The sequence below is a fragment of the Peromyscus maniculatus genome, chromosome 8 (genome assembly GCF_049852395.1).
Source record: "Peromyscus maniculatus bairdii isolate BWxNUB_F1_BW_parent chromosome 8, HU_Pman_BW_mat_3.1, whole genome shotgun sequence".
NCBI classification, from domain to species: Eukaryota; Metazoa; Chordata; class Mammalia; order Rodentia; family Cricetidae; genus Peromyscus; species Peromyscus maniculatus.
The window spans coordinates 109,021,629-109,046,653 of record NC_134859.1 but is presented as its reverse complement, the minus strand read 5'-3'; the positions used below and the strand labels follow the sequence as shown (position 1 = coordinate 109,046,653).

The following is a 25,025-nucleotide window of genomic DNA, read 5'->3' as shown; positions in this document are numbered from 1 at the left end:
TTTTCGAGACAGGGTTTCTCTGTGTAGCTTTGCGCCTTTCCTGGAGCTCACTTGGTAGCCCAGGCTGGCCTCGAACTCACAGAGATCCGCCTGCCTCCGCCTCCCGAGTTTATTTCCATTTTCTTGTTTGCCAGGTGTTGCTTTTATACATACACAGACATACATGCCTTCCTTGACATAGTTCCCTTTTCTTTCCAGAACAATCTCGAAGGGATGACTTGGAGTCTCTGGGGTACGTGCTGATGTACTTCAACCTGGGCTCTCTCCCCTGGCAGGGGCTGAAGGCTGCCACCAAGAGGCAGAAGTATGAGAGGATCAGTGAGAAGAAGATGTCCACTCCCATTGAAGTGCTGTGCAAGGGCTATCCTTGTGAGTCCACCCTCCCCCGTATTAACTAGACACTTGTGTGGAAAGCCTCTGGCTGTGCTGTCAGACCTGCTTCCTTCTGTTAGAAGAGTTGTATGAAAGAGGCACTTTTCATATATGAAGGTGGCAGTTGGACCTGGGTTTGTTTTTCTTTTCCGTCCCTGAGCGCTTTTGTTTAAAAGGTGTTCTGTGAGGCTCCAGTGAGACTGGAATGAAGCAAGACTGAGCCTTGAGAGGTGATTTACATGGATAGGGAAGGAGGAAAATAGTGGGAGACCTAACTGCTCCTTAAACTGACTACCCTTTACCACTATTCCACCTCCCAGAGCCATTTCCCAGGGAACTTTCCTATTTGGTAAGATTGCTCCTGGGATAAAAATGCCCTGGATAACTGAATTTTGCTCTCTAGTGTTGACCTTCTGGGAAGTGTGGAGGGTGCTAGATATGGAACCCAGGGCCTCACACATGGTATGCAAGCTGTGTGAGCTTCTACCACTGAACTATATACCTCCAGGTTCTAGATGTTGAAGTAATATGACTAGTTTTCAGATTTCATCTTTGATATCTTTGTTATATGGTGCTGTGGGAGGTGAACTGGGTAAATGGATACCAGTCTGGGCCACTTAGCTAGCATTGAGTTTCTTGGTTTTGTTTTGTTTTGTTTTTTCAGCTGAATTTGCCACATACCTGAATTTCTGCCGTTCCTTACGTTTTGATGACAAACCTGACTACTCCTACCTGAGACAGCTCTTCAGAAATTTGTTCCATCGCCAGGGCTTCTCTTACGACTATGTGTTCGACTGGAACATGCTCAAATTTGTAAGTGATATTTTGCTAGAGCATTGGATGACAGCATCCTGGTCCTCAGAAGGCTGGGATGGGTTTTTTATGTAAAGGTATGCTGTCTGTGCAAGGTACAATGGTAGAATTGTAAGGCACAGTAGCAATTGTTGAAAGCTAAGCACACCTGGTGGAACTTGGGCCTAGAGACGAATTTGCCTCTGGGTTCAGAGTACTGAGAGGGAAGATGGTGAGTGAGCCAAAAACCTCTCTAGCATTTGGGGCTGGAGAGATAGCACAGAAGTGAAGAGTTCTCGCTGCTTTTGCAGAAGACCTGGGCTCAGTTTTTAGGGTCATCTGTAACTCCAGTTCTAGGGAATCCAATTCCCCTTTATGCCCTCTTCTGGCCTCTGTGGGTACTGCATGCACATGGCTCATTTACTTACATGCAGACAAAACACACAAAATACTAAAGACCTCTGGCATTTGTGGATGTGTATAATAAGAAGCCCGGTAAGCTGTAGTGAAGGTCTGCATGGAGTCAGCTCCTGATGGGTTGGTAAGTCTTCCTTAGCTGAAAGACCTGCCTGCTGTCCTCCCTTCTTACTACCCTCCCCTCTCCTCTCCTCTTCTCTTTTTCCTGAATTTTTAGGGAGTAAAGCTACTTCTGAGAGAATTTGTATATACATAGTGTGCCTGATGCTCTGAGGGTCGGAAAAGGAAGTCAGATCCCCTGAAACTGGAGTTAGAAGCTACTGTAAGATTCAGTGTGGGTTCTGGGAACCAAACCCAGGTCCTCCTCAAGAGCAGCAAGTGCTCTTAATCACTGAACCATTGCTCCAACCTTGAGTTTTATTTTTTGAAGTTTGTTGTTGCCTGGGCTAGTCTTGAACTCCTAGGCTTAAGCTATCATCATGCTTTGGCTTTCCAGGTGCTGGAGGTACTGCTGCCCCCATGCCCACCTTAGAAGATTATTCTGTTATAATTTCCGTTACCAGTTTTAAGAGCTTTGTGGATTCAGCTGCCTGTGGTGGCATGGCATGGTAGTCTGAGCTGGTAGGAAGCCTGGTGGTCTCCTTAAGCCCTGCCTCTCCCTTACTAAGGGTCATCTAGCACCCCTTACCCCATCTCCAATCGAGTGTACATCTCATAGGCCTCAGAAGAGCCTCTGGGGTAAAGTGCCTGGTATTCAGTCTGAATTTGCTCCTGTAATCATTCAGATATTGCTGCTACAATTCAAGGCTTTGTAAAATTTTCATTGAAAATTCATTCTTGGGCTGGGCATGGTAGCTCACACCTTTAAGCATTCAGAGGGAAACGGCAGGCAGGTCTCTTGAGTGTGAGGCTTGTCTAGAATACATAGTTCCAAGCCAGCCAGGGCCTCAAAGTGAGACAGCATAGAGTAAACAGACAAACAAGAATGAAATAAAAACAATCTTATTCTTTGAGCCAAGCGTGGTTGTGCACGTCTGTAATTAATTCCAGTGCTAGGGAGGCTGGTTATTAGCTTTAGGCCAGCCTTGGGGTACAAAGCAAGGCTTTGTCTCAAACAATCAAGAAATTTTGTAATTTGAACTTGAAATTGGAACCTTTATAGGTAATGTGTCTAGTCGAAGCAGTGACAAGAACTGCTTCTTTGGGGTGCATGCCAAGAACGTTGTCAGCCGCACAATGTCCCACCTCATGGGTGGGGGGCACTGCACTTTGAACTGGTGCCGGAGGGAAGACTTTTATCCTAATCTTCCCTCCTCAGGGTGCCAGCCGAGCTGCAGATGATGCTGAGCGGGAACGCCGGGACCGAGAGGAGCGATTAAGACACTCCCGGAATCCAGCCACCCGTGGCCTCCCTTCTACAGCTTCCGGCCGTCTGCGGGGAACCCAGGAAGTGGCTCCCCCAACGCCCCTTACCCCTACCTCACACACGGGTGAGCATACCTCTTAGCATGTTCCACCAGACTGGGGCCTCTTGTTTTATGTTTGATGATTTGCTAACCACCCCAGTTTGTGGCTTCACAAGGATTCTGGGCCAATCACTTGAGAGTTGTGTCCCCATTTCAGTCATTCCTCTTTCTGAAGAGTAATAGAGCTGGGGCACAGCCCATGATATCACCTTTAGAAATGTAGTGGTGACACATATCTTTAACCCCAAAACTTGGGGGGAAGAAGAAGCAAGATGGCTTTCTGTGAATTTAAAGCCAGCTTAGTCTGCATAGTGAGGTCTTGTCTCAAAGAAAAGAATGTTCCTCTCACAAGACTTGGTCTAAAGATTGAGTTCTCTGAAATTTGTTGCTAGTGTTGTCCTATATCAAGTTTTGCTCTCAAGGAGCTATAGAGATGGCTCAGTGGTTAAGAGCATTGTCTGGTCTTCTATGGGACTTGGGTTCGTTTCCCAGCACTCACATGACAGCTTTTACACTGTCTGTAATTCTAGTTCCAGGAGAACCAACACCATCTTCTGGTCTCCTTGGGCACTGCATGCACATGGTACACAGACATGGGTAGGCAAAATACACACACATGTAAAATAAGTTTTTAAAAAGTTTTGCTGTGCTGGGTGTGGTGGAGCACACCTTTAATCCCAGTACTTGCGAGGCAGAGGCAGGCGGGTCTCTGAGTTCGAGGCCAGCCTGATCTACAAAGCAAGTTCCTGGACAGCCAGGACTGTTACACAGAGAAACCCTGTCTCAAAAAAAAAAAAAAAAAAAAAAAATTTTTTTTTTTCCCCCTCTCAGAGGTTTTCTCAAACCTTTGACTGCTCAGGTCTGACGTGTATTGCTAAATGTTGAGGTCTTAGAATGCATTCCTGCTACCAGCGGGGGTCTTGGGGTTGCTGAGCATTTGAGTTGTGTGTGTAGCCCTGAGCCAGTTAGTTAGTTAATAAGTTCAGGTTCTGCTGTGAAAAGGTCTACCTAGAGGCTGTGTATTTGGCTAGGGCCATCAGCCTCTGCTGTGCCGGTAGGCTCATCAGAGTTTATTTAGATTATTATGTGTGTGGGGGGGGGGGGGCTGCCTGCATTTGTGTCTGTGCACTGCATGTGTACCTAGTGCCCAAGAAGGTTAGAAGAAGGCATCAGATCTGGAACTGGGGTTGTGGGTGGTTGTAAGCTGCCATGTGGGTACTGGAAACCAAACTGCGTCCTCTGTAAGAGCAAGTACCTTGACCACTGAGCTATCTCTCCAGCTTCAGCTAGTGAGATGTTCAAGAGCCAAGGGTACTCAGTAATGGTGGTTTCTCTTCATCTCCTCTAGCCAACACCTCTCCTAGGCCCGTCTCTGGCATGGAACGAGAACGGAAAGTGAGCATGCGGCTGCACCGTGGGGCACCAGTCAACGTCTCCTCATCTGATCTCACGGGCCGACAAGATACCTCTCGCATGTCCACCTCACAGGTATGCATGTGGAACTCACTGAGGCCTGGATGTGCCATACCCCAGTGTGGGGATGCATGTCCTTGTCACTGTATACAGACACTGGTTCTCTCCCTTACCTTGCCTTAAGGATTGACTTTACAGGTTCATAGTCAGGAGTGGGATAACACTTGTGAAGATTGTATTTCCTTCCTTCCCCTACTTTTCCCCTCATTTTTGAGGATGTTTAACTAGCTAGGCTTCTAATTCTTGGTTGGAGCTTGTGACTAGCTGGGTTTCTCTCTCTTTCTTCCCTCCTTTCTTTCTTTCTTCCCTCCTTTCTTTCTTTCTTCCCTCCTTTCTTTCTTTCTTTCTTTCTTTCTTTCTTTCTTTCTTTCTTTCTTTCTTTCTTTCTTTCTTTCTTTCTTTCTTTCTTTCTTTCTTATTTTAGGATTTATTCATTTAATGTACTTTGGAGTTTTGCCTGCATGTATATCTATATGAGGGTCAGAACCCCTGGAACTGGAGTTACAGACAGTTGTGAATTGCCGTGTGGGTGCTGGGAATTGAACCCAGGTCCTTTGGAAGAGCAGCCAGTGCTCTCAACAGCTTAAGCCATCTCTACAGCCCCGACTAACTGGGTTTCTAGAGGGTTTATTTCCTGATTAGGACTGTAATGGGCTGTGAACTATGTGTAAAGCTTTTTCATTTCTGCTCAGTTTCAAAGGGACAACCCTATCCCTGCCCCGCCGTCCTCCCCACTAGGCGAGACACCGTATGCCTGCTTGCTCACACCTTTTGTGGTGTCTGTTGTAGACACACCCAGCTTTTTACAACTCCACTTGTGTTTGCTAGTGAGGATCTCCTAAGGACAACACCATGGAAGGCAGTGGCTGCAAAAGGAGGGTCCCTGTGAGGGATCCTGAGCGGTAGCATCCTTGGAGGTGTCATCTTCTGTTGCCCTGTCTGTCTCTAATGAGGGAGGTGCTCAGGGAAGGCAGGGTAGTTTGGACTAGTTCCAGGCCCTCTCTCATAGCTACTCCCTCACCCGCACCCAAGTTCTCCTCCTTGCTGTGCCTTTGCTGCTGTGTGCATTTAAAACTCTTCATTCAACAGACTAGAATCACTTCTTGTCTACATTAGGTTCCTTTTTCTGAAGTAAGTATTTTAGAGTCTCCCACTTACAAGGAGTAGGGTCAAAGTTGAATTTGAGGAGGCTCTTACCAGCCAGTGCCACTGTTGTCCAAGGGCTTGTTTTTTTTTTTTTTTGTTTGTTTGTTTGTTTGTTTTGTTTTTCAAGACAGGGTTTCTCTGTGTAGAGACAGGGTTTCTCTGTGTAGCTTTGCGCCTTTCCTGGATCTCGCTCTGTAGACCAGGCTGGCCTCGAACTCACAAAGATCCGCCTGCCTCTGCCTCCTGAGTGCTGGGATTAAAGGCGTGCACCACCACCACCACCACCACCACCACCACCACCACCACCACCACCACCACCTGGCTAAGAGCTTGTTTTTTTTTTTTTTTTTTGGTTTTTTCGAGTCAGGGTTTCTCTGCGTAGCTTTGCGCCTTTCCTGGAGCTCACTTGGTAGCCCAGGCTGGCCTCGAACTCACAGAGATCCGCCTGGCTCTGCCTCCCAAGTGCTGGGATTAAAGGCGTGCGCCACCACGCCCGGCAAGAGCTTGTTTTTAAAGCATACTTGTACCCAGCTCTGGGACTTGGTTGTATGGCAATATCTCTCTGGCTTACTGTGGGATCTAGTATGGTGTTTGAGTGGGTAAGGACTGAACATGTGTTGAGTCAGTGTGAGATCCCTGGGGCTTCCTGGGCTCAGGCCACACCTAGGACTGGTCAGACAGAAATCAAGACTGTTGAAATGTGTTCCTGTGCATACTGATATGCCAGAAATGGCTGGTTTTGTATAATTTTCTCCTGAAAAGACAACAAATGTAGGGAGTTTGACAAGGGATAACTTAAGTTGTGAACCTTGAGTTTTGACATCATGAGGAGATTGAGTCCCTTGATGTATACACTCTTAAGCTCAGCTCCCTCATGGAAGACTTGACAGTTTTTTGTTTTTGTTTTTTTCCACACAAACCATTGTGATCACATTAGGAAGTGGTCCAGTTTTGCCTGTTCATCTACACCCCATGATGTGGTGGGCCCTGGCTGGGTTTGGACATTTTCGTGCCAGTGGCTGGGCAGAGGCTAAAGAAGGGATGGCAAGGGTGGTCTTTTTTGTCTTGTTTTGTTTTGTTTTATTTCAATACAAAAAAGAAGCATCTGGTAGTTAGGGATGCAGGAGGGAAATGGAAAAGTCAGGAAGTTCTATGGATACCAAGAAGAAACAGTACAGCCCAGCTGCTGCTGCTTCTTGCCAAGGCTGTGGCTGCCTTGGCCTTAAGGTGACAAGAGAATAGCATTTTCCTCCACATGGTTAACTTGGGCCTCTGAATCAGTCTCTGGTTGCTTGGTCTTTCTTTGTGCATGGAGAACTCTTAGCAGGCTTGAACATAGCTGGGAGACTCCCTTCCTAGAGTTCCTTAGTTTTTCCTTTGGCTACCTTGGGGGTTTTCTAGAGATTGCCTATATTATGGTTGTCTCCAAATGCTCATTTGTCTTGACAGCTGCACCTTTGGGGGAGTTTTGCTGACTCTAAGAGGCAGCTGTCCTTCAGAGCATCCCTTTCATTGCAGAGTACCACCAGCATCAGTGTGTTGTGCTTTGTAAGATGTGCATCCCTCTCCAAACAGTTCATCCCTCTCCACTCTTTCTAGGCCCTCAGCCAAGCACCGCTCTGGAGGTTTGAAAATTAAAGACTAGTGGGGTTCCTCCAGGCTTGGCAGGCCAGTAGTAACTTCCCCCTTGAGAGTTGGGGTTCAGGTAGGAGTGGTGACATCTACTTACTTAGTACACCGAGCTAGAGAATACCATGCATGTATAAGCCCTTGTTGCAACAGCACATATCTTTTGCTGAGCTTCCTTTATTTACAGCTGCTGGTTTTCTAATAGCTGTGCATCCTGTGAGTTATAATGTGATACCCACAAGTCCTTACACCCAGTTAAAGCCAGTCCTTAGAAGCATCCGCTGCCCTTGTCCACTTCTGATGATGTGGTACAGGTCACTGGGATGGCCTCTTTTCTGCAGGACCTCAGCCTCACTCAGGCTTTGACCACAAGCAGCTGCTTCTTCCTTGGCATCTTCCCTTCTCTGAAGGGCACTTGCATTAGGCATGTCTTACAGGGAGACCATGTTCTCATGTTTCCTGATATCTGTGAGTTTGCTCTCATTAGCCAAAAGAACATAGGCTTTGCAGGGCATCTAATCATTGAGTCTCTATTACTTGTTTTTCCTTCGTTGAAAAGAAAGGTCTCCTGTCTAGCACAGTTCAAAATGTGCCACTTACTGCTTTTGATACCTTACTTAATCCACACCTGCCCTAAAATAAATCATCCTGGTGCTTTCATTAGGAGGGAGTGTCCCATGGGTGTATCCTGGGAGGTGCTATCCCTTCCACCTGCTGCGTAGTGCTGTCAAACCATTTGTAGGGCTTCCTCAGCCCCGCCGTTTCTCTAGAGCACAAAGTTAGGAGGGTTCTGCTGGAATAGCAATGGCCGCTTTTATCAAGGGTCATGAGAGACTGATGAGTTCATGCACTATGTGGAGAGACTTGCCATTAGCTGGAGTCCCCAAAGTGTCTGTTGCTCTCTTGACCTGGTGAAGGCAGGGGCCACATCAAGACTCAGTCAGGCTCAACACAGGCAGCCAGGGGACCAGGATCTCATGTGCTGGTCTGGCCAGCAGGACACTTACCAACAGCTGTCTTTTCCCCACCTCAGAATAGCATTCCTTTCGAACACCACGGCAAGTAGCTGCTCGTCTCCATCGGAAGGCAGCACTGGGTGAGTGTGCTCATGGTGGGGCTCTGCAGGTAGCAGGTGCCAGGCAAGGTGGGAACAACTCCCCACCCATCGTCTGGGCTCACTGGTGGGCTGGGCTTGCATGCCAAGTGCTGGAGGTAGAGTGAGGCTTCTTCTGCTTGTTTTTCTTCATGTGTGGGATATGGAGTAGCTGTGGTGAGCTGCCCAATCTGGGGGGTTAGTGGCATCCTTAGAATCTCTGGACCAAGTGACCTCAGGGAACCATCCTGCTGTGCCTTTGTCCTCTCGCCTCCCTGTGATTGCATTCGGTATGCTGGAACTGCCCTCAGGCCTGGCTGGCTCTGGGCAGATGTGCTGGCACATGTGTCTGTTGTACTCGGCTGAGTGGTGCCATGCTTGGTGTTGGGCTTTCTTGAGCTCTTGCTACATGCAGACTCCCGGTGGTCTATGCCCATCCTGGCTTTTTCAGTCATTCCTCTTCCACTCTCTCATTTATCTCTGTCCTCATTTTGTGTTTCTTTCCAAACTCGGTACCTGCCCAGCCATCTTGTCCATGCAGCTGTTGTCTGTATTAATCCAGCCACAGCCACCTGCTACCCTGCCATCAGTGCATGGCTGGGTGTCCACGCTGAGCTCCTTTCTTGTTGGCCACATGGCACTTGGTAGTTCCTTCCATCAGAGGCTTGAGCTTTGGTGGGGTTGTGCTGCTGGGCGATCTGCTCTATTTAATACATATGCACCTTGGAAATGTGCTGATAAGAATTGCTTTTCCTATCTTCCCTAAGGATATGCCTGTTTGAAAGCTCTAAGTTCTTTCCAGGAAGGGAGGCTGGGAGCAAGTGTCACTGCTCCACTCAGATCTACAGGAGCACAGCTCTGCAGTTTCCTTGCTTGCATGCCTCCTCTTCCCCATCTTCCTGTCCTGTGTTCTGCTCGACCCCTGTCCTGGCTACAGAGGCCTTTTTGTGCAGCCAGGGGTGAAGGTGTTGATATTGAAGCCAGGTGGCAGTGTGTCCCTTCCCTCCCAGGCTCGATTGTGTTAATGTGTGCCCAAACGCCTGGTTGGCCTGTTCCTCTGGCCTCATGCTGACCTTGTCCTGTGCTTTGGCTCCGACAGATTCCCGGTCGGGTGGCTTCCAGTGGTCTTCAGTCTGTCGTGCACCGATGAGAACTCTCCTTTTTGCTGTGAAGGGCAGACAATGCATGGCTGATCTACTCTGTTACCAATGGCTTTACTAGTGACACGCCCCCCGGTCTAAACCCGAAATGTTAACGCCGGGAGCTCTCCAGGCCACTCACCCAGCGATGCTCATGGGGAATCAAAACACAAACTAAATGGACAGGCTCCAAGAGCTGCCATCGCCAGGGGCTGCCACCGTGGCCCCATGTGAGTTCAGTTATCATGGGGCTGGAATGAAGAGCAGAGGCTGGGAGACCATTGCAGAGAGAACCCGACTCCCTCTGAAGAGCCTCTCAGCTCCCACCAGTGGTGGCGGACCTGCACTCCCTGACGATCCCACCGCAGCTACCAGTCTTCTACTTGGTTAAGACAGTTTTGTATCATTTTGCTAAAAATTACTGGCTTAAATCTGTGTAAAGAATTCTGTCTTTTTATTGTTTCTTTCTTGTCTGTTTTTGCGGTCTTAAACAAAAAAGATGTTGACCTTAAAGAATCCTGAGACATGCTGGCTTGGAGCTTCTGTGTAAAATGGAGGCAGGCAAGAGAGGGGCACATGTGAGTGTCAAGGATGTGTGTTTTGTTTGTTTTGTTTTCTTGTGTTGTGCTGTTCACTTTGGAAAGGAAATACTCATCAGTTGTGTGTGCGTGTGTGTCTTGTGGGCTCCCATCAGCCTAATTTGGGCATCTTGCTTACCCTTCCCCACTATAAACTGATATGCCTGTAATCATCAGAGCAGGTAGTTCAACTGCCATGGAGCGAGGGTGTGCCAGGTATATTCTCAGCAAGGCTCTATGGAATGATGTTCTTCCCAAAGGAGGCAAGAAGGAAGTCAAAACTCTGAAGAACTCACATGCGGAGGCCTTGAGATCCCTATAGGCTACTTGGAGCATTCCAAGATTCAAAGCTGACCTTGTGTTTCTGGTTTCTGGGGAGAGGATTGCTGTTTTGGTAGTGTTGGTTGCCTCTATGCCTTTGAACTTGGGAAGTTGCTGAACAGACTGAGTACTCCCATGCAGATGCCACTTAGGTCTATCACCTCCTCTCTGCTCAGAGCCCCGGGAGCAGGCTGTCCTAGACACCATGGTTTGCCCAGAGGGACCAGTGGCCAAAGGGAATCAACCCTGAAGTGCCAAGAAGCAGGTGACGCCTACCACACGCTGCTTCGTGATCTTCAACTGGACACATCAGCGGGCTGGGCTGCTCTGCTGCTGGCGGTTAGGATGCCAACATGCTCTTCCCACCATGTGCACCGGATATGAAGACAGCAGGACCTGAGCTCCCATCTGAGAAATGGGATGTAGTACATGTATGGGGTCCATCTCTCATTTCTTCCTGTCAGCCTGTGGAGAGTTATGCTGGGTACTATACTGGCCACCATGGCTTCTCCTTTCTTCCCAGAGTTCCCTGGTACTTGAGTACTGGCCTGGGGTAGGGGGCGGGTCACACATCCCAGAATGTGGCTATTAGTTGTGCCAGCCAGCCATCTGAGCCTGTGGGTGCTTTCTGAGTCCTGAGCTGGTTCCTCTGCAAGCATTTTAGGGTGCAGGGACTTGACTAGGTGGGACTGTGTGTCTGGGAGTGCAGAGGGAGGTTGGGAGGGTTGGGCAAGGTTGAGATTTTTGTTGCAAATTCTTTATCATCAGAGTTGGGCCTCCTCTCTTCATTGGCTGGCCTGCCTGGCAAGTGTTCTTTGTAGATACCTGTGGTGCCGGAGGGGTGTCAGGGTGGCCTTGAGACTGGTCCGGGTTCGGCCTGGCCCTGTTGGGTTGCGCTGAGATTAGGTCCGTCGGAGGTCCTCCAGGGTGTGACTCTGACGGTTCTTGCCTAACATTTAATCCCATCATCACTCGCAGGAAGCGTAGTTAGAATGTGTGTATCAACCTGTGTCTTGGTGACCAGTCTGAGCTGTGCGTTTGTACTCCCACTGTATTTGTGTACTTTAACAATTGTGTAAATAATAAATTCATAATGACTTCTACCTTTCCTCCCTCCCCCTTGTGTGGTCTTTCTTTCAGCAGCTGAGTTTTCAGTATGTAAGCCATATGGAAGTTAACTTGGTGTGGGTGCTGGCTCTGAGATTAAGACAGTCTCTTTCTGTAGCCCAGGCTGTCCTGGAACTGAGTGATTCTTCTGCCTCAACCTTCTGACTGTTGGTATTAAAGACCCAGTAAAACAACTTGTTCAGGATGATAGTCCTGCTTGTCCTTTCTCAGCCTATAAGTATTGGAAAGCTAGTTGGAGTAGGAGCCAAAAAGATGGCTCCCACTTGGACTCTGGGGTGTATGGGTGGATATTCTTATGAGTTTACTTAGGGATGTTGTGATGGTTCTGTCAGCCCTTCTCCACTCACCTTATAAGCACCTTTTGAGATAGAAGCCCCTAACCTACATAACCCTCTGTGCTAGTGCCTTAGATTTTCACCTTGCTAGGGAGGGGAGCTGAGGTGGGTGTGTCCCACTGTTCCTGGCATGCACATGAGTTTTCTACAGCAGCACCCTTTTGAGGCACAGGGAAAAGCTATCAGGTTGCTGGAACTAGGTCTGTTCATGTTGTGGAGACCTGTCCTCTTGGGAATTCTTTTTTATTGTTTTTTTTAAGACAGGGCTTCTCTGTGTAGCTTTTGGAGCCTGTCCTGGAACTCACTCTGTAGACGAGGTTGGCCTTGAATTCAGAGATCCGCCTGCCTCTGCCTCCTGAGTGCTGAGATTACAGGTGCCGCCGCCACCTGGCCTCTTGGGAATTCTTATCTGTCCCACATCCTAATGGGCTTGGCCAGTAGAACTTGGAGGCTCAGTTGTAGCAGTCAAGTGCTGGCAGGATTTATGGCCAAAACCCACTTAGTTCCCTGTGTGTGGCAGGTGTGGACGTGCTAGAGAGGGAAACTCCCAGAACCATGCCTGAGTTCTTGCCCCTCTAACCCCACCCTCAGCTTGCCAGTCTCTTCCAAGTTAGTTACTCTTCAGCCATTCTGCCTGTACTTTGAGCATCCCAAGTTGGCTTCTGGCCTGCTTGGTGAATTCCAGAAGGGACTGTTGTTCCACTGTCCCTCATTAGCTAGGACAATGGTTTTCAACCTATGTATGGGTCATGACCCCTTTGACAACCCTCTTATCTCCAAAAATATTTGCATTGCAATTCATAATAGCAAAATTACAGTTATGAAGTAGGAATGAAAATTAATTTTATGGTTGGGGATCACTGCAAAATAGGAACTGTATTAAAGGGCCATGGCCTTATGAAGGTTGAGAACCACTGAAATAGGAGATGAAATTAGTGCCAGCTTTGCCTATATTGGCACTTCCCTGAGTCTAGAGCTCCCTTCTGTTGCAGCCAGGCAAAGAACAGGTCCTATAAGCAATCCACTGTTAGGTACTACTTTTCACTCTCCTGTAAAGGTGCTTGTGCTAGAGGTGAAAGGAGCTGGTCTTGGAACCAGAGTCTGGATGAACTGCACATCCAAGAGGCCATTGTCTACTCTGGAGACTGGGTGGTCCCACAAACAGCCGTGCGTCTGGGCAGCTGCCTTCAGAAGCCCACCCTGAATTTTTCAGATGGTGTAGAATCACTAGCCAGTAGGCTGTTACTTGTCATTCACATACTTAGCTCTGTGTGTTCTCTGCCAAGAGTACAGGGTTTGGGGAGACAGACCCAGTAGGTTGGGCAGTAGTAGCCCATAAGCCTAGCTCATTTGCTCAGACTGATTTGGGGATGATGAGATATCTCTTTCCCTGGACCTTTGCAGGCCCAGTAACAGGTGAGTCTGGTTGGACAGGCCTTTCCATTGTCACTCAGGCTTGGGTCTTCAGAGGATACTGAATATCCTTGGTACTCCATTCAGCCCCTACAGGGCAGTCTGTTCAGCACATCCTCTGATGTGTCCCCAGCTGCTGCCCAAGCATTCAGTCCCTCCTTAGGTCTTTTTGGCTTCAGAATCATCTCTTTGGGATGGTTACCACTCCAGGTGTTCCAGCAGCCATACTTGAGGACAGGGAGTTTGCTTTTGTCCAATTGGAAAGTATCTCTGCAGAAATGCAGACAGATGAAACCACCTGCTCATTACAGGGCATAGAGGCTGCCACCATGGGGTGCAAGTGAGGTCCCACCAGCACATACAGGCTTGAGAGGGGAAGAGCTGGTTTAGGGTGTAAGAGGTTGGGAAATCATAGTCTGATCAGTGCAGGTGGTGGTTCTAGGAAAAGGCCCTTCCTGTACCCTCCCCACCAAGAGCTGCTCTCAGGCAATGATTCCATCAGTACAATTGCTGCTGCTAGGCCTAGGAGCAGAGGAAGGAGGCCTGAGGCTCTTGCGAGTCCTGAGGAGTGAGGCTAGCTGAGAGGTGGGCAGAGCAGGCTATGTCCACCGAGGCCCAGTGTCTCTGCATCAGAGTGCTACTCACTCCCTACCACTTTGTCTCTTTTCCCTCTAGTTTCTAGGGGCAGCTAGCGCGACAGTTGGGGCTTGGCCTGTCTAAGTCTGAGGTCCTTGCCATTCCCACTTGCTCTGGTGAGGTTGGCAGATGAGACTCCAGGATGTGTGTGACCACAGCTGCCACCAGCACTGCCCAGCAGCTGACTTACTAGAGAGGCACCCCAGAATCTTGAGACTGGGTCAGAGCTGCAAACCCTTGGCCTCCTCATGGAGCTGAGCAGAGCCAGACCCACCAGGGCGTGTGGGAGGCTGGTACCAGGTATGAGCACTGCCTCCTTTTCCTTGCAGAGGAGCAGGGACGTGTCGTCTCTCCGGCTGCACGCGGCCCGCCAAGGTGCCCGCTGCCGTCCCCAGCGCCCACGACGCACCACCTACTGAGGCGGCCCCAGCGGCCTCTGACCGGGCTTCCAGCCACGCAGGCCGCCACTGGCCACAGGGCAGGTGGGTGCGAGGTGCCCAGGGCAAACCCGAGTGCTGAGCATGGGCTGGACAGAGGACGGGGAACAGGATCAGCAGGTGCTGACTACATAGAGAAATTTACCAGCCCTCCAGAGGGGTGAATAAACGGAAGGCAGGAAACTTACGCTGGAAGCCCACAGACAGTGAACAGAGCTTATGCTGTATCTGAGCTCAGTCTCCTCACCCCTGGGGGCTCCCATGGCCTCCGAGTGCCACCCTGGGGCCCCTCTCCCTCCCTTGATATTCCCCTCTCCCCTTTTCTTCCTGCTATATGAACGCTGTGGCTGCTGAACAAACCCTAGGGGCAGCAGAGAAGGTTACAGCAGGCAGAACTGGGAGAGCTAATGAAGATCAGAACCACTTTTTAAGAATCAGCAGTTTGTTATTTAACAAAGGTGGGACTCAGGGTGAACAGACCACTGCCCAGAACCAGACAGCTGGAGACAGGCCCTCTGGTGCTCCTCTACACACAGGACTGTTTTACCTTCTCAGGCAGAAGGAGCGCTTTGTCCCCTAGACGAGGGGTGACTGGCAATGTAGGAGACCAGGGCAGAGGTGGGGGTGGATGGTGGGGCCAGGGAGGACCCTGCAGGCAGCACCCACCTGCCAGCCCGTCCCAGCCCTGCCCTCTGATTAAAGTCGTGTTGTCTCCTAAGTGTGGGTTTCTAGGTCCTTGGCCACAGTGGGGGCGGGGAGGCACAGGCTGCTCGGGCTCAGCAGGCTGGGGCCCTGGTCTGCCGGCTGGTAACTGTGCGGCTTCCTTGGCTTCACCGCAGATCCACTTTGGAACGACACGGTTCCCACCCCGCCACCTCTCCCCGCAAAACACTGACCCGCTGACCAGGCAGCCAGAGCTGAGCAGATGGCCCCGCCTCAGCTGGTCCTGTTTGTGAAATAAATATGAGCGTTGCCAGTCTCTGGACCTCTTCCCTGCTCCCTGCCCGCCCGGCCAGGCCGCTCACACGCTGGTTTCCGGGGTATGAACCACCTCCCCATTTTTCTCAGGCTGTCCCTTCAGGAAGTGCTCCACCTCCCTCGAGTCCACCCTCGAGTCCACCGGGGGCTTGTGGAGCTTCTCCTCTGAGGCCACCTCCTCAGGCTGGGTCACCTCGGGCCTCTTCCTGATGCAGAAGAAGTTGCCCAACAGCAGCACAAGGGAGGAGGTGAGCACCTCGGCCCCCGCCAGGATGAACACATACTTGTAAACTTTCGTGGCATCCAGCAGCTTGCCTGCAAAGAAGACCCGGGTCACTAGAAGCTCCTGGGAGTACCCTGCTTCCACCCTGGGCCAGGGCTCCATCTCCTGGCATTGAGGAAATGCCTCATGCATGCAGTCACCCTGTCTGCCTTGAACTCCATCCCCAGCAGCATCTGCCCAGCCCTCCCCAGCCCATGAGAGCAAAGGCTGAATCAAAAAGGATGGATAGAAGTGGCCTTGAAGGTTTGCACTCATGGGGCATATATCTCCCTTCCCAGTCACAGACCCCTAGAAAGAAACATGGCTTAGCAAGGCCCTGAATACTTAGTAACTGAGGACCCCAAGACCATTCTTGGATAAAGAAGGAGCCAGAGGCTTTAAGGGGATCAGAAAGGGCTGTGGAGTAAGAGACAGTCCAGGATAGCTAGGCCACCCTCTCCAGCTAAAGCCATTCTCCATTTCAATGGAGTGTTTTTGGCTGGCCTTCAGAGAATAAAAGGACCAAAGTTTATGCCTGTCTTGGCTCAGAGCCAGCACTTACTGCTGACATCTGCTGGCCCCAGATCCTATCTATTTCCAGTCTCCTAAAGCAGGTGTGAAAGGAAGGGGGGTAGGTAGCCCCTCCTCAGGGAGGCCAGGCCTTGCCCTGTTCTGGTGTCCCCTGCCAGCAGCACTCACCTCCTGATGGGGGTCCGATGAGCACAGCCACAGCCTCTAACAGCAACACGAGACCGATGGCGCTGGAGAACTTCTGAGTGCCTACGATAGCCATGAGCACCTCAAACTGTAGAGCCCCTACCATGCCATATGAGATGCCAAAGAAGATGCAGAAGACCACCAGGCCACCATAGTCACTGGCTGTGGAGCCTGTCAGGTCGGTGAAGCCATTGAAGAACATGGCAAAGCTGAAGAGGTAGACAGAGTAGGGCCGCACCTTCTTGAGCCCCGTTATGAAACCAGCTGTGGGCCTGGCAAAGATGTCAATGAAGCCCAGGATGGTGAGGAGGAAGGCCGCCTTTGTGTCAGGCACACCCAGATCCTTAGCATAACTCACCACAAACACTGGGGGCACAAAGAGCCCCAGCACCATGATGGAAGCAGCCACTGCATAGATGAGGAAGCCACGGTCTCGGAAGACACTCAAGTCCAAAAGATGCTTTGATGGCCGCTGGGGGACATGGGGCCCGGTCCCTGCACGCGCCTTGGGTGCCGCCAGCGGCCTCATGAGCGCGGCGCACACACAGCAGTTGAGCAGCAGGCCCCCCAGGATGAGGAAGCCACCTCGCCAGCCATAGTGGTCCTGCAGGAGCTGCCCCAGCGGGGACAGCGCGCAGAGGAACACTGGACTGCCCGCTGCCGCCAGCCCATTGGCGATGGGGCGCCTTTTGTTGAAGTATCGGTTGAGCATGATGAGGGAGGGCTGGAAGTTGAGAGCCAGACCCAAGCCTGTAAGAGAGGGCAGTGTAAGACCTCAAACCCAGACTTGCAAAGAAGGCACTATGAAACCCCAGGCCCAGACCTCCAAGGAGAGCAGAGTTGAACCCCATGGCCAGGACTTGCAGGGAAGGCAGCTTAGACCCGTGTCTCCCATACCTTCATCCATACCCCAACTTCCCTGAGCGCAGGTCCATTGCAAATGGTGGCGAGCATCTAATGGGTCTCAGAGTACAGAGCCTCAGACACTGGCCACGTGTCTCGTCAGACTTACGGATGGGAAGGGTACAGCCAAGAAGCCCAACAGTGCTCAACTTTGCCCCCAAACTCAGAACAGATCATGCGCGGGAGGTCTGCAGGTCCCACCCAACTCACCAGTGATGACCCCTGTGGTGAGGTAGATCTGAATGATGCTTCTGCAGAAAGATGCGGCCACCATTCCCAGGGATGCAAAGAGGCCACCCACAAGCATGACAGGCCGGCAGCCAAAACGGTTCACACACACACTGCAGAGTGGCCCTGTGTAGAGAAGGTAGCTGAGGGAGGGGCCAGGCGTCTGGCTTGACTCTGCCCCATCCCTGCCCACCAGAATATGCAAGACCCTCAATTATCAGGTGTGCTGGGCACTGGGGGCTAGGTTCTTAGTGCAAGGTGACTCGTGGACACTGGGCAGAGCCCAGCTCCTCACATGACCTAAGCAGGTCAACAGGCATCAACCTCTTTGAAGGAACCGCTTGTGGAGCCTGACCACTGGGAGGAGCCTACACACTTAGACAGGGACCGAGACACTTTGCCCTTCAGAGAACCAATACCTTTCTGGGCAAGATCACCCGCTGAAGGACTTCCCCATTCCTCTGCGCTCCCTGGGATGCCTGTGGACCCCAGCTCACCTGTGCCGTAGAGCATAGCCAGCAGGATGGAGGAGATCCAAGCTGTGTCGCTGTAGCCAATCCCAAACTCATGCATGAGCTCCTTGAAAAACACGCTGACTGCTTTGGGAAAGGCATAGGAGAAACCCGTGATGATGAAACAGCCGAAGAGGACTGCCCAGCCCCAGCCGCCATCAGGGGCCTTGATTCCGGTGGGACCATCGTCCACCACGGCTCCTCCCATAGCCAGGAGGGCTGGTTTCACCTTGCCCTGAGAGAAAAGAAACAGAGCTGACTCAGGTTGCCAGGGTGATCACCTCAGCTGCAGCCCAGCAGAGGAGGGTGGGGACAGAAACAGGCAAGACACCTGGAGAGTCCCAGAATTGGCACCTGGCCACTCCTACAGCAGCTCAGCCTCGGGCAGCCTGCTGTCACTACCTTAACTGGTACTTTGGGAAGCTGTCTGGACTCTCACTCAGCTGTCTGTTCCCACACAGGTGGCTATAAAGTACAATGACTTTTTCGGGCTTGGCCAGGATTCACATTACCTCCTGGGAAGAACAGACCCAAGAAACCAGCCCTAGCTGGTGTTTTTTGCACTGGGCAGAGGCTGTGCCGCACAACGTAACCCTGGCAGCAGCCTATACTTCCCACCCCTTGGGGGCACATTCTCGAGTCCTCCCCCAGAATGTCTGGGGTGGGTGCCCAGTGCTTTGCCCAGCTCTAAATCTAAATGAGGTGAGCCCTGCCCTGTTCTGCCCCCTGAGGAGCTGGGCTGCACTCTTTGCCCACCCTGGATTCCACTTTCTGACTGACTGGGAGGACATGGGTCTGGAGCAGAGGCAGATGAAGGCGCTTCCTACTTCCCCTGGGTAGAGCTTAGTACTTCTAACTCTGCCTAGAATCACCCATGACAGTGGCTTTTGGAAGAGGCTGAAGATCCTGGTGGATTCTAGGAAGGCCTAGGGGTTAAGGGAAAAAAATCAGTCATGGCTGCAGCTCATAATTAATCTATTGGAACAGGGGCAGATCTTCTGGCCCCTAGCTGCTAAAGTAAGCAGGAAGTGTCCCATACCCCACCCCCACCCAGTGCTAACTTCCCTTTTCATGAATTTCAGGGGCTTAGTTGATGTGAGACAAAGCAAGTCCGAAAGCTAGGACCGGGTTTTTGTCTGGGTATCGACCCCCAGTCAGTGTTCCCCTAATCGCAGAGGTTGCTCAGCCTCATCCCCCATCTCACCAAGAATTGAGCTGCAGCAGGGGGCAGCCTCTGACCTGAGTATTCAGTCCAGTCTCCACAAATGCTGTGCTGCCAAACAGTACTCTGGGGAGAAAATCAAATCATGATGTTGTTTCAGGGCAGCTGGCACTGGGATGTAAACCCCTGACCAGGAGAGCTACCCTGGCTGCTCTCCCTGGAAGGGCTGGGCATGTATCTGCAGGCTCCAGCCCTGCCCCTTTGCTGCCTTCTTCCTGTGAGCAGAGTCCCGTGGCTGGGCACAGACATGCTAAACTAGACTGTGTCCTGGGAAGCCCAAATGTGGTGTGACTCCACCCAGGTTTTCCTAAGGTTCAGAGACAACACACAGCTCTGCTGTGAACGCACACCTACCTTCAAAGGCTTCATTCACCCTGCTTCTGACCATCTGGCCATGGCCCAGCCTGAGACCCTCCCCACTCACACCCAAAGGACAAGTATTTTATGCCAGTGAGGACATGCTCAGTGGGAGCCCCAGATTCCAGGCACCTCTTATCCATTAGCCCTGGGTTTAAAAGACCCTTAAGATTATTTAAAAGGGAAACTAAAAACTGGAGTCGGGGAGTGCATTTTAGGCATATACCATTTAGAGATGAAACCAAAGACAGAAAAATGAGGATGACGCCAGGCCCAAAATTTAAGTCAAGGAGAGAATGGAAGGGGTGGCCAACTGGGGTTCCTGCTTGTTCAGATTGTGGCTTTAGAAAAGTTTGTTACCTCTTTTGTTTCTTTATTTGTGTGTGTGTGTGTGTGTGTGTGTGTGTGTGTGTGTGTGTGTGTGTGTGTGTGGACACTATCTCACTATGTAGCCCTAGTTGGCTTGGAACTCTATATATATCACAGGATGGCCTCAAACTCCCTTGCCTCTAACTCTTGAGTCCTAGGATTACCGGCATGCATCACTATGCCCGGCCTTCTGTTGCACTTTTTAAAATAAAGCCAGAGTGGGCAAGGTGGCTCAGTGGGTAAAGGCACCTGCCCCTGAGGCTGACAGAGTGGGTTCAATCCCCATGACCTACATGATGGAAGAGAACTGACTCCTACAGGTTGTCCTGACCTCCATAAACAATGACACACACACACATAGGCACACAGACGCCTGTGCCCCAACCCCCTATCCCCCCCCCCCCCCCCCCCGGCGTGTGCGCACGCGTTCACAAAATAAAATAAAATCCAATTTCCATGCAAAGCCAAAAGGAGAGCGTGCCCAGAAACAGCCGTGAGCACTAACCTAACTCTGGGCCCCTGAGGTCCCCCACAGAGGATGAGAGCTCCCAGGCCTGAGCATCTGAGCTGTATCAGGTATGTGTAGCACTTAATCAAGGTACTAACAGGTATTCCAGCCTTTTGAAGTTTCTCCACCTTTGCTTGTTTCTTATAAAGGTTGGGCCCTCACTGGAGCTCTCAGAATTCCAGAAGGACAGAAAGGGGGACATAATTACCAGCTGTAGATGATGGGCCCTCTGAACTGGGGTCTTGAAGGGCAGGCAAGGTCTGAAGGGTACATGTTCTGGAGCTTTTCAGGCCCATGGCTGCATGTAAGACTAATAATACAGGGAAGGCCCCCTTCAGTGCCAAGATGATGGCACCAAGACAGGAAGCTCTCCACCAAGGCCCAGCACCAGCGTTGTCCTTACCCAGTGTGATGCTAACTACCCTAACGGAGCCTCGCCAGTGCCCACCCCAGCCTGTCTCCAGAGACCCCAGAGAGGAAGACTTCTCAAGGAGATCAAATTTCCCAACCAGGGGTGGAGTTTAAGCCTGCTGTTTAGGCTGCTTTTTGTCACCCAGGCCTCAACACATCCCAGTAGAGAAAAAGCTAGGATCCCCAGCCTGCCTTGAGAATGAGATCCACAGGGTAACAGCATGGATGGGCCAAAATGCAGGCCAGTGCTCTAACCCTTGGGCTTCCCTGTCTATATCCACAGGGGCCCCCACCTCCAACAGCATATCCATGGGCACACCCTAGCTGTCTGGCCTTTCAGTGACATTTACCCTCCCAGGGAAGCATGTGAAGCAGCCCAGAAATAACTCAGCCTCCAGGTCACAGAAAACTGATCTGGGGGGTGGGGGCTGGGTCAGGAAAGCCTGCAGGGTGCTCCCGAAAGCTGGTCCCTAGAGGCCTTTGAAAGGCCAGTGAGTGTTGCCTATGGCAGAGGTACATGGGAGTCCCTTGTAACATCCTTTTGCATTCAAGGGTCTGGACTATCAGTCCAAGGAAGGTGCCCACAGTGGTCCAAGCCCTGAGTTCTGGTCTCTGGTCTATTCAGGTGCCCCTTAAGTGGCCATCATCAGAGGAGGGACCAGGCTTGGCCCTGCCTTTGTGATCTAAGTAGGTGGCAGGAACTAAGGCAACTACCTTCCTTGGGTTACATTCCAGATCCTCAAAAAACAAGCAACTAGTTGAGGCTAGCCCTCAATACCTTGGTAGCAGGGGCAAGAGGCTGTTGAAAGGTCTCCTTCCAAGTTCCCTCCCTCCCTTCCCCTACCATTGTACAAACAGGTATAACAGCGTGCCTCTCCTTTCTGAGCCCTCAGCCCTGAGCCCACCAGTATGTAAAGGAATGCCAGGGAAAAGGCCCTCGGGGCTTTTTCTGCGGAGGCGTGGTGCAGCAGAGGCTGAGCCACAGGGGTTGCCCGGCCCTCCACCCCGCCGCCGGCCCTCCACCCCGCCGCCGCCCCTCCACCCCATCCCTCCTGGCCTGCCCAGCCTCCAGGGCATGCCTGGCATCACGGCAAGTTGTCCTGTCAGCTCACATCAACCTCTCAGGGACCAGCAGGGTAGAAATACTCGTCTTGTTTGCCAGAATAGACACTGTTGCCCAGAGCCAACCACCACCCCACCTCAAGCCCGAGATCCCTGCAGGGCTGTGGTAGGCTACTTGGGCTCAGAGTCCCACACCTTGTGAGAAACCTTCAACGCTTGACTGTCACAAAAATGGGGCCGTCCTGGGGATCTTCTCCATCTTGCTGTGGGAGCCCCTTCTCTGCAAGGTTAGGGTTAGTGAGTGGGACCCTCTCTGAGCCACTTTCCCACAAAGTTCCACCTAGGCCTGCTGGGCACTGCACTGGCTACTCCCTCACAAGGCCATGCATGGAACCCTCAATTCCCGTGCAGTCTTCCTTCCTAAAGCCAGGATCCAAAGCTAAAGGGAGGCGCAGAAGTCATAAGCGCCCCCCAACTCCCACCACTGTCTGGCAAGGAGGTAGGTCTGGAGATGGCAGATGTATGGGGGGGGGTTGGGTTAGAGGCGGTAACCGACAGGACCGCCTCACTCCATCTGCCGACTGGATGTAAAAGTCCAGCAGACCTGGGCGGGGCTCAGTGGGTCGGGCTAGGGTCGGGAAGGGAAGGAAGCTCCACCCAAGCGGCCTCGGGACGTGGGGGACGTGACCGCGCCAAGGGAGGAGCCGCCGCCCGTATTGCCTGGAGTAGGCGGTCCTTCTACGCTCCTACCGTACTCGCAGAGCGAGGCGCCGCATGCCCTAAGGGGCCCTACAATTCACCCACAGATGGGCTTTCAAGGCGGGCCATTTCCCTCTGCCCTTCGCAGAAGCGAGCCGGGGCGCGCGGCCGAGCCTCTGAGATGCTGACTGATGAACTGCGGGTCTCGCAGCTAGTTCATAAGTGCACCTGCCCCTCATGGCCCTTTCCAGTGATGGAAACTGAGGCAGGAGGCCTACTCATGCCACTAGGGCTGTCTCCATTCCTGCCCTGCCCCTGTGCCAGTGCCCAGTGCCAAGTGGACCAAGGCCTGATCCAGAGGCGTCTCCAATTGCTAAGCACCACCATCCAGAAGGTCCGACTTGGAGCCCCAAGGTGCCCCCTGCACTTGGTCCCTCACCAGCCCCCACTTCCTGGCCAGTTCACTGCAGAACTGGCCCTAGAGTCGGTAATCCCGGCACACTGGCATACTAAGGGACCCACAAACCGACCCCTTCTATATCACTCCTGATGGCTGTAAGTTCAACAATGCTTTCTCCTTGCTCCCCCTCCAAATTTAGGCTTCCAGGCAGTGAGTACTAGATCGTTTATATGGGAAGCAGGCCCTGCCCCAAGGTCACTGGTGGTGTGGGCAAGTCCATCTTGGCACCAAACCAATGGTTGTTCAAGGCTTTGTCGACACCACAAAGTCCTTGTCAAGAAGGATCCACAGATACCCAGGTAGTGTCCCCGGTGCCCCTTGAGGGGTAGACCCGTCATTCGCGCACCATCGTAGCTGTGCATTAGTCACTGCCCATCCTGAGGGAGTCCCAACATTTTCAGCAGACAGACCCAGCACCCACTGGACACCAGCCAACTTTTGGGCCTGTGGAATGAAGCTGAGGGCCCTGGGAGATAACCTCCTGCCACCAACAAAATCCACCCCCGGCTTTGGACAAGCTACTGGGCTGTGTTGTATGGGGGAGCCTTGCCATTTACTGTCTCTCAGATCACCCTGTTGCCCTGATTCTGATCATCACAGAAAGTGTTCCTGTCGGCCTGGACATGCAGCCCTGTGCGACGGGTAAAGAGCAGACTTCGCTGCCCCTTACCTGTCGCCCAGATTCCAAGAACCATCAGTGGCAGAGTTAACGGCTTCCCTTGCAGTTAAAGCTGCCTGTTGACTGGACCAGCATCCAGGTAAACCATTTCTCAGGTAAACAAAAAAACCTAGGCTGTGCACCTGGTTTTCCCACGGAATGAGGATAGGGCAAACCTATCCCATTATGGAGGGAAACCACACTTTCATGTGCCTAGTTTGGGCTAATAGTGGTGGCTGGGAGATGGTTAGGGAGTTTAAGGTGGTTAGTAAGATGTAATGAGGAGATGGGAGGAAGAGACCCGAGGGCATTCCTCCCCCAACCATTCCGAAGCGCACGTGCTCCTCTCTCACTGGGCGGCCTGCTGTGATGCCCGCTGGAGGTTCAGGGTTCCAAGAAGTCTATAGCATTCCCACCAAATATAGCCCAGGTTCTCCAGTCGCCTGGCCACCCTCCAACCCCCTTGGGCCGAGCTATTTATACTCTGGACGTTTGGTCGCCCAGAGCGGCTGCCTCCTAGATGAAGCCCAGCCCCCGAGGGCTGTCGGATGGAGAGGCTTCTGCGAAGGTAGGGAGGCAGGATGCGAGCACGCAACTGGCTGCTCCAGGCCATTTGGTGGAGCCGCAGTGGTGAGAGGGTTTTCCAAGTCAGGAGAGACCCGGGGCTGGGGAACTAGGAGGGGAGATGACCGGGAGCCAGGAGCTCCAGGCCCGGATCCGGCACCTGAGGAACCAAGGCCCAACCCCTGGGCCACTGGAGGGTCCCTGCCTCTCTCCACGCGCCAAGCATCCCGCCGCGCCTACCTGCCACCGCCACCGCCGGCCGCAGCGTCCGCCTCTGTCCGCCTGGGCTGCTCGGCGCCGAGCCGGGGGCGACTTTAAGTGCTCTCATCCCTCGCGCGGCACGTCCCCCGCGCACGTCACCGCTGCCTGGCGCCGCCCCTGCCCTCCCCGCCGGACCCCTCGCTGCTGCCGGAGGGGGCGCCCAGCTGCTGCGCCCCGACGGCTCGGTCACTGCCATTCTCCGCTTACCAGGGAGCCCGGAACTGAACCCGTTCTCATAGGTGGTCCGGGCGCAGACCCTACCCAACACGGACCTTCTCACGCGCCCTCAGACCCAGGCTGACCGCCTCGCCTCCCCTAGGCACCCCTTTCTGCCCCTCCATTTATCCCTTTCCAAGGCTGTGGGGTCCTTCTATGATTCTGGCAAGAGAGCGCCAGCGTCCTCACTACCTTCGAGAATGGAACCTTTTTTGCCCTCCATGCCCTGGCTCGCGCCTTCTGCCGGGTGGCACGCGCCCCCA

General features: G+C 52.3%; 2 protein-coding genes across 8 annotated transcripts in view; one reads left to right on the top strand and one right to left on the bottom strand.

The window, feature by feature from the left end:
• The window catches only part of Csnk1d (casein kinase 1 delta), a 36,953-nt gene extending 21,599 nt beyond the window's left edge, over positions 1–15,354 (top strand). The window contains exons 5-10 of one of the 5 annotated variants that reach the window (XR_013042010.1): positions 199–369; positions 1,037–1,185; positions 2,900–3,071; positions 4,396–4,535; positions 14,268–14,420; positions 15,215–15,354. Coding sequence is in view for 3 of the 5 variants with exons in the window: in XM_076543947.1 (XP_076400062.1) it covers positions 199–369; positions 1,037–1,185; positions 2,900–3,071; positions 4,396–4,535; positions 14,268–14,357 (722 nt within the window). In the remaining 2 variants the exon portion in view is untranslated. Of the gene's footprint in view, positions 1–198; positions 370–1,036; positions 1,186–2,899; positions 3,072–4,395; positions 4,536–8,328; positions 8,392–9,487; positions 11,535–14,267 lie in introns of those variants that run through there. The other 4 variants (XR_013042011.1, XM_076543949.1, XM_076543947.1 and 1 more) reach the window with 4 other exon arrangements.
• On the bottom strand, positions 14,800–24,626 carry Slc16a3 (solute carrier family 16 member 3). Of its 3 annotated transcripts, none has more exons than XM_006987644.4 (6): positions 24,526–24,626; positions 19,180–19,263; positions 17,961–18,210; positions 17,446–17,589; positions 16,315–17,082; positions 14,800–15,668 (listed from the first exon to the last, which is right to left on the bottom strand). In XM_006987644.4, the coding sequence occupies exons 3-6, from the start codon at positions 18,181–18,183 to the stop codon at positions 15,397–15,399; spliced, it is 1,407 nt and encodes a 468-aa protein (XP_006987706.1). In that variant the 5' UTR covers positions 18,184–18,210; positions 19,180–19,263; positions 24,526–24,626; the 3' UTR covers positions 14,800–15,396. The 3 variants fall into 3 exon arrangements, with proteins under 3 accessions (XP_006987706.1, XP_015861657.1, XP_006987707.1); XM_016006171.3 differs by having other exon boundaries at positions 19,215–19,263; positions 24,526–24,604; XM_006987645.4 differs by lacking the exon at positions 19,180–19,263 and having other exon boundaries at positions 24,526–24,617.
• Positions 24,627–25,025: the final 399 nt, after the last annotated feature.

Bases quoted from the DNA above. Each gene is read 5' to 3' on its own strand.
- Slc16a3 (XM_006987644.4), bottom strand. From the start codon at position 18,183: ATGGGAGGAGCCGTGGTGGACGATGGTCCCACCGGAATCAAGGCCCCT. The intron at 17,590-17,960 runs GTGAGCTGGGGT...TTCTCTACACAG, and splicing joins GGCTATGCTCTACGGCACAG to GGCCACTCTGCAGTGTGTGT. The intron at 15,669-16,314 runs GTGAGTGCTGCT...TCTTCTTTGCAG, and splicing joins CATCGGACCCCCATCAGGAG to GCAAGCTGCTGGATGCCACG.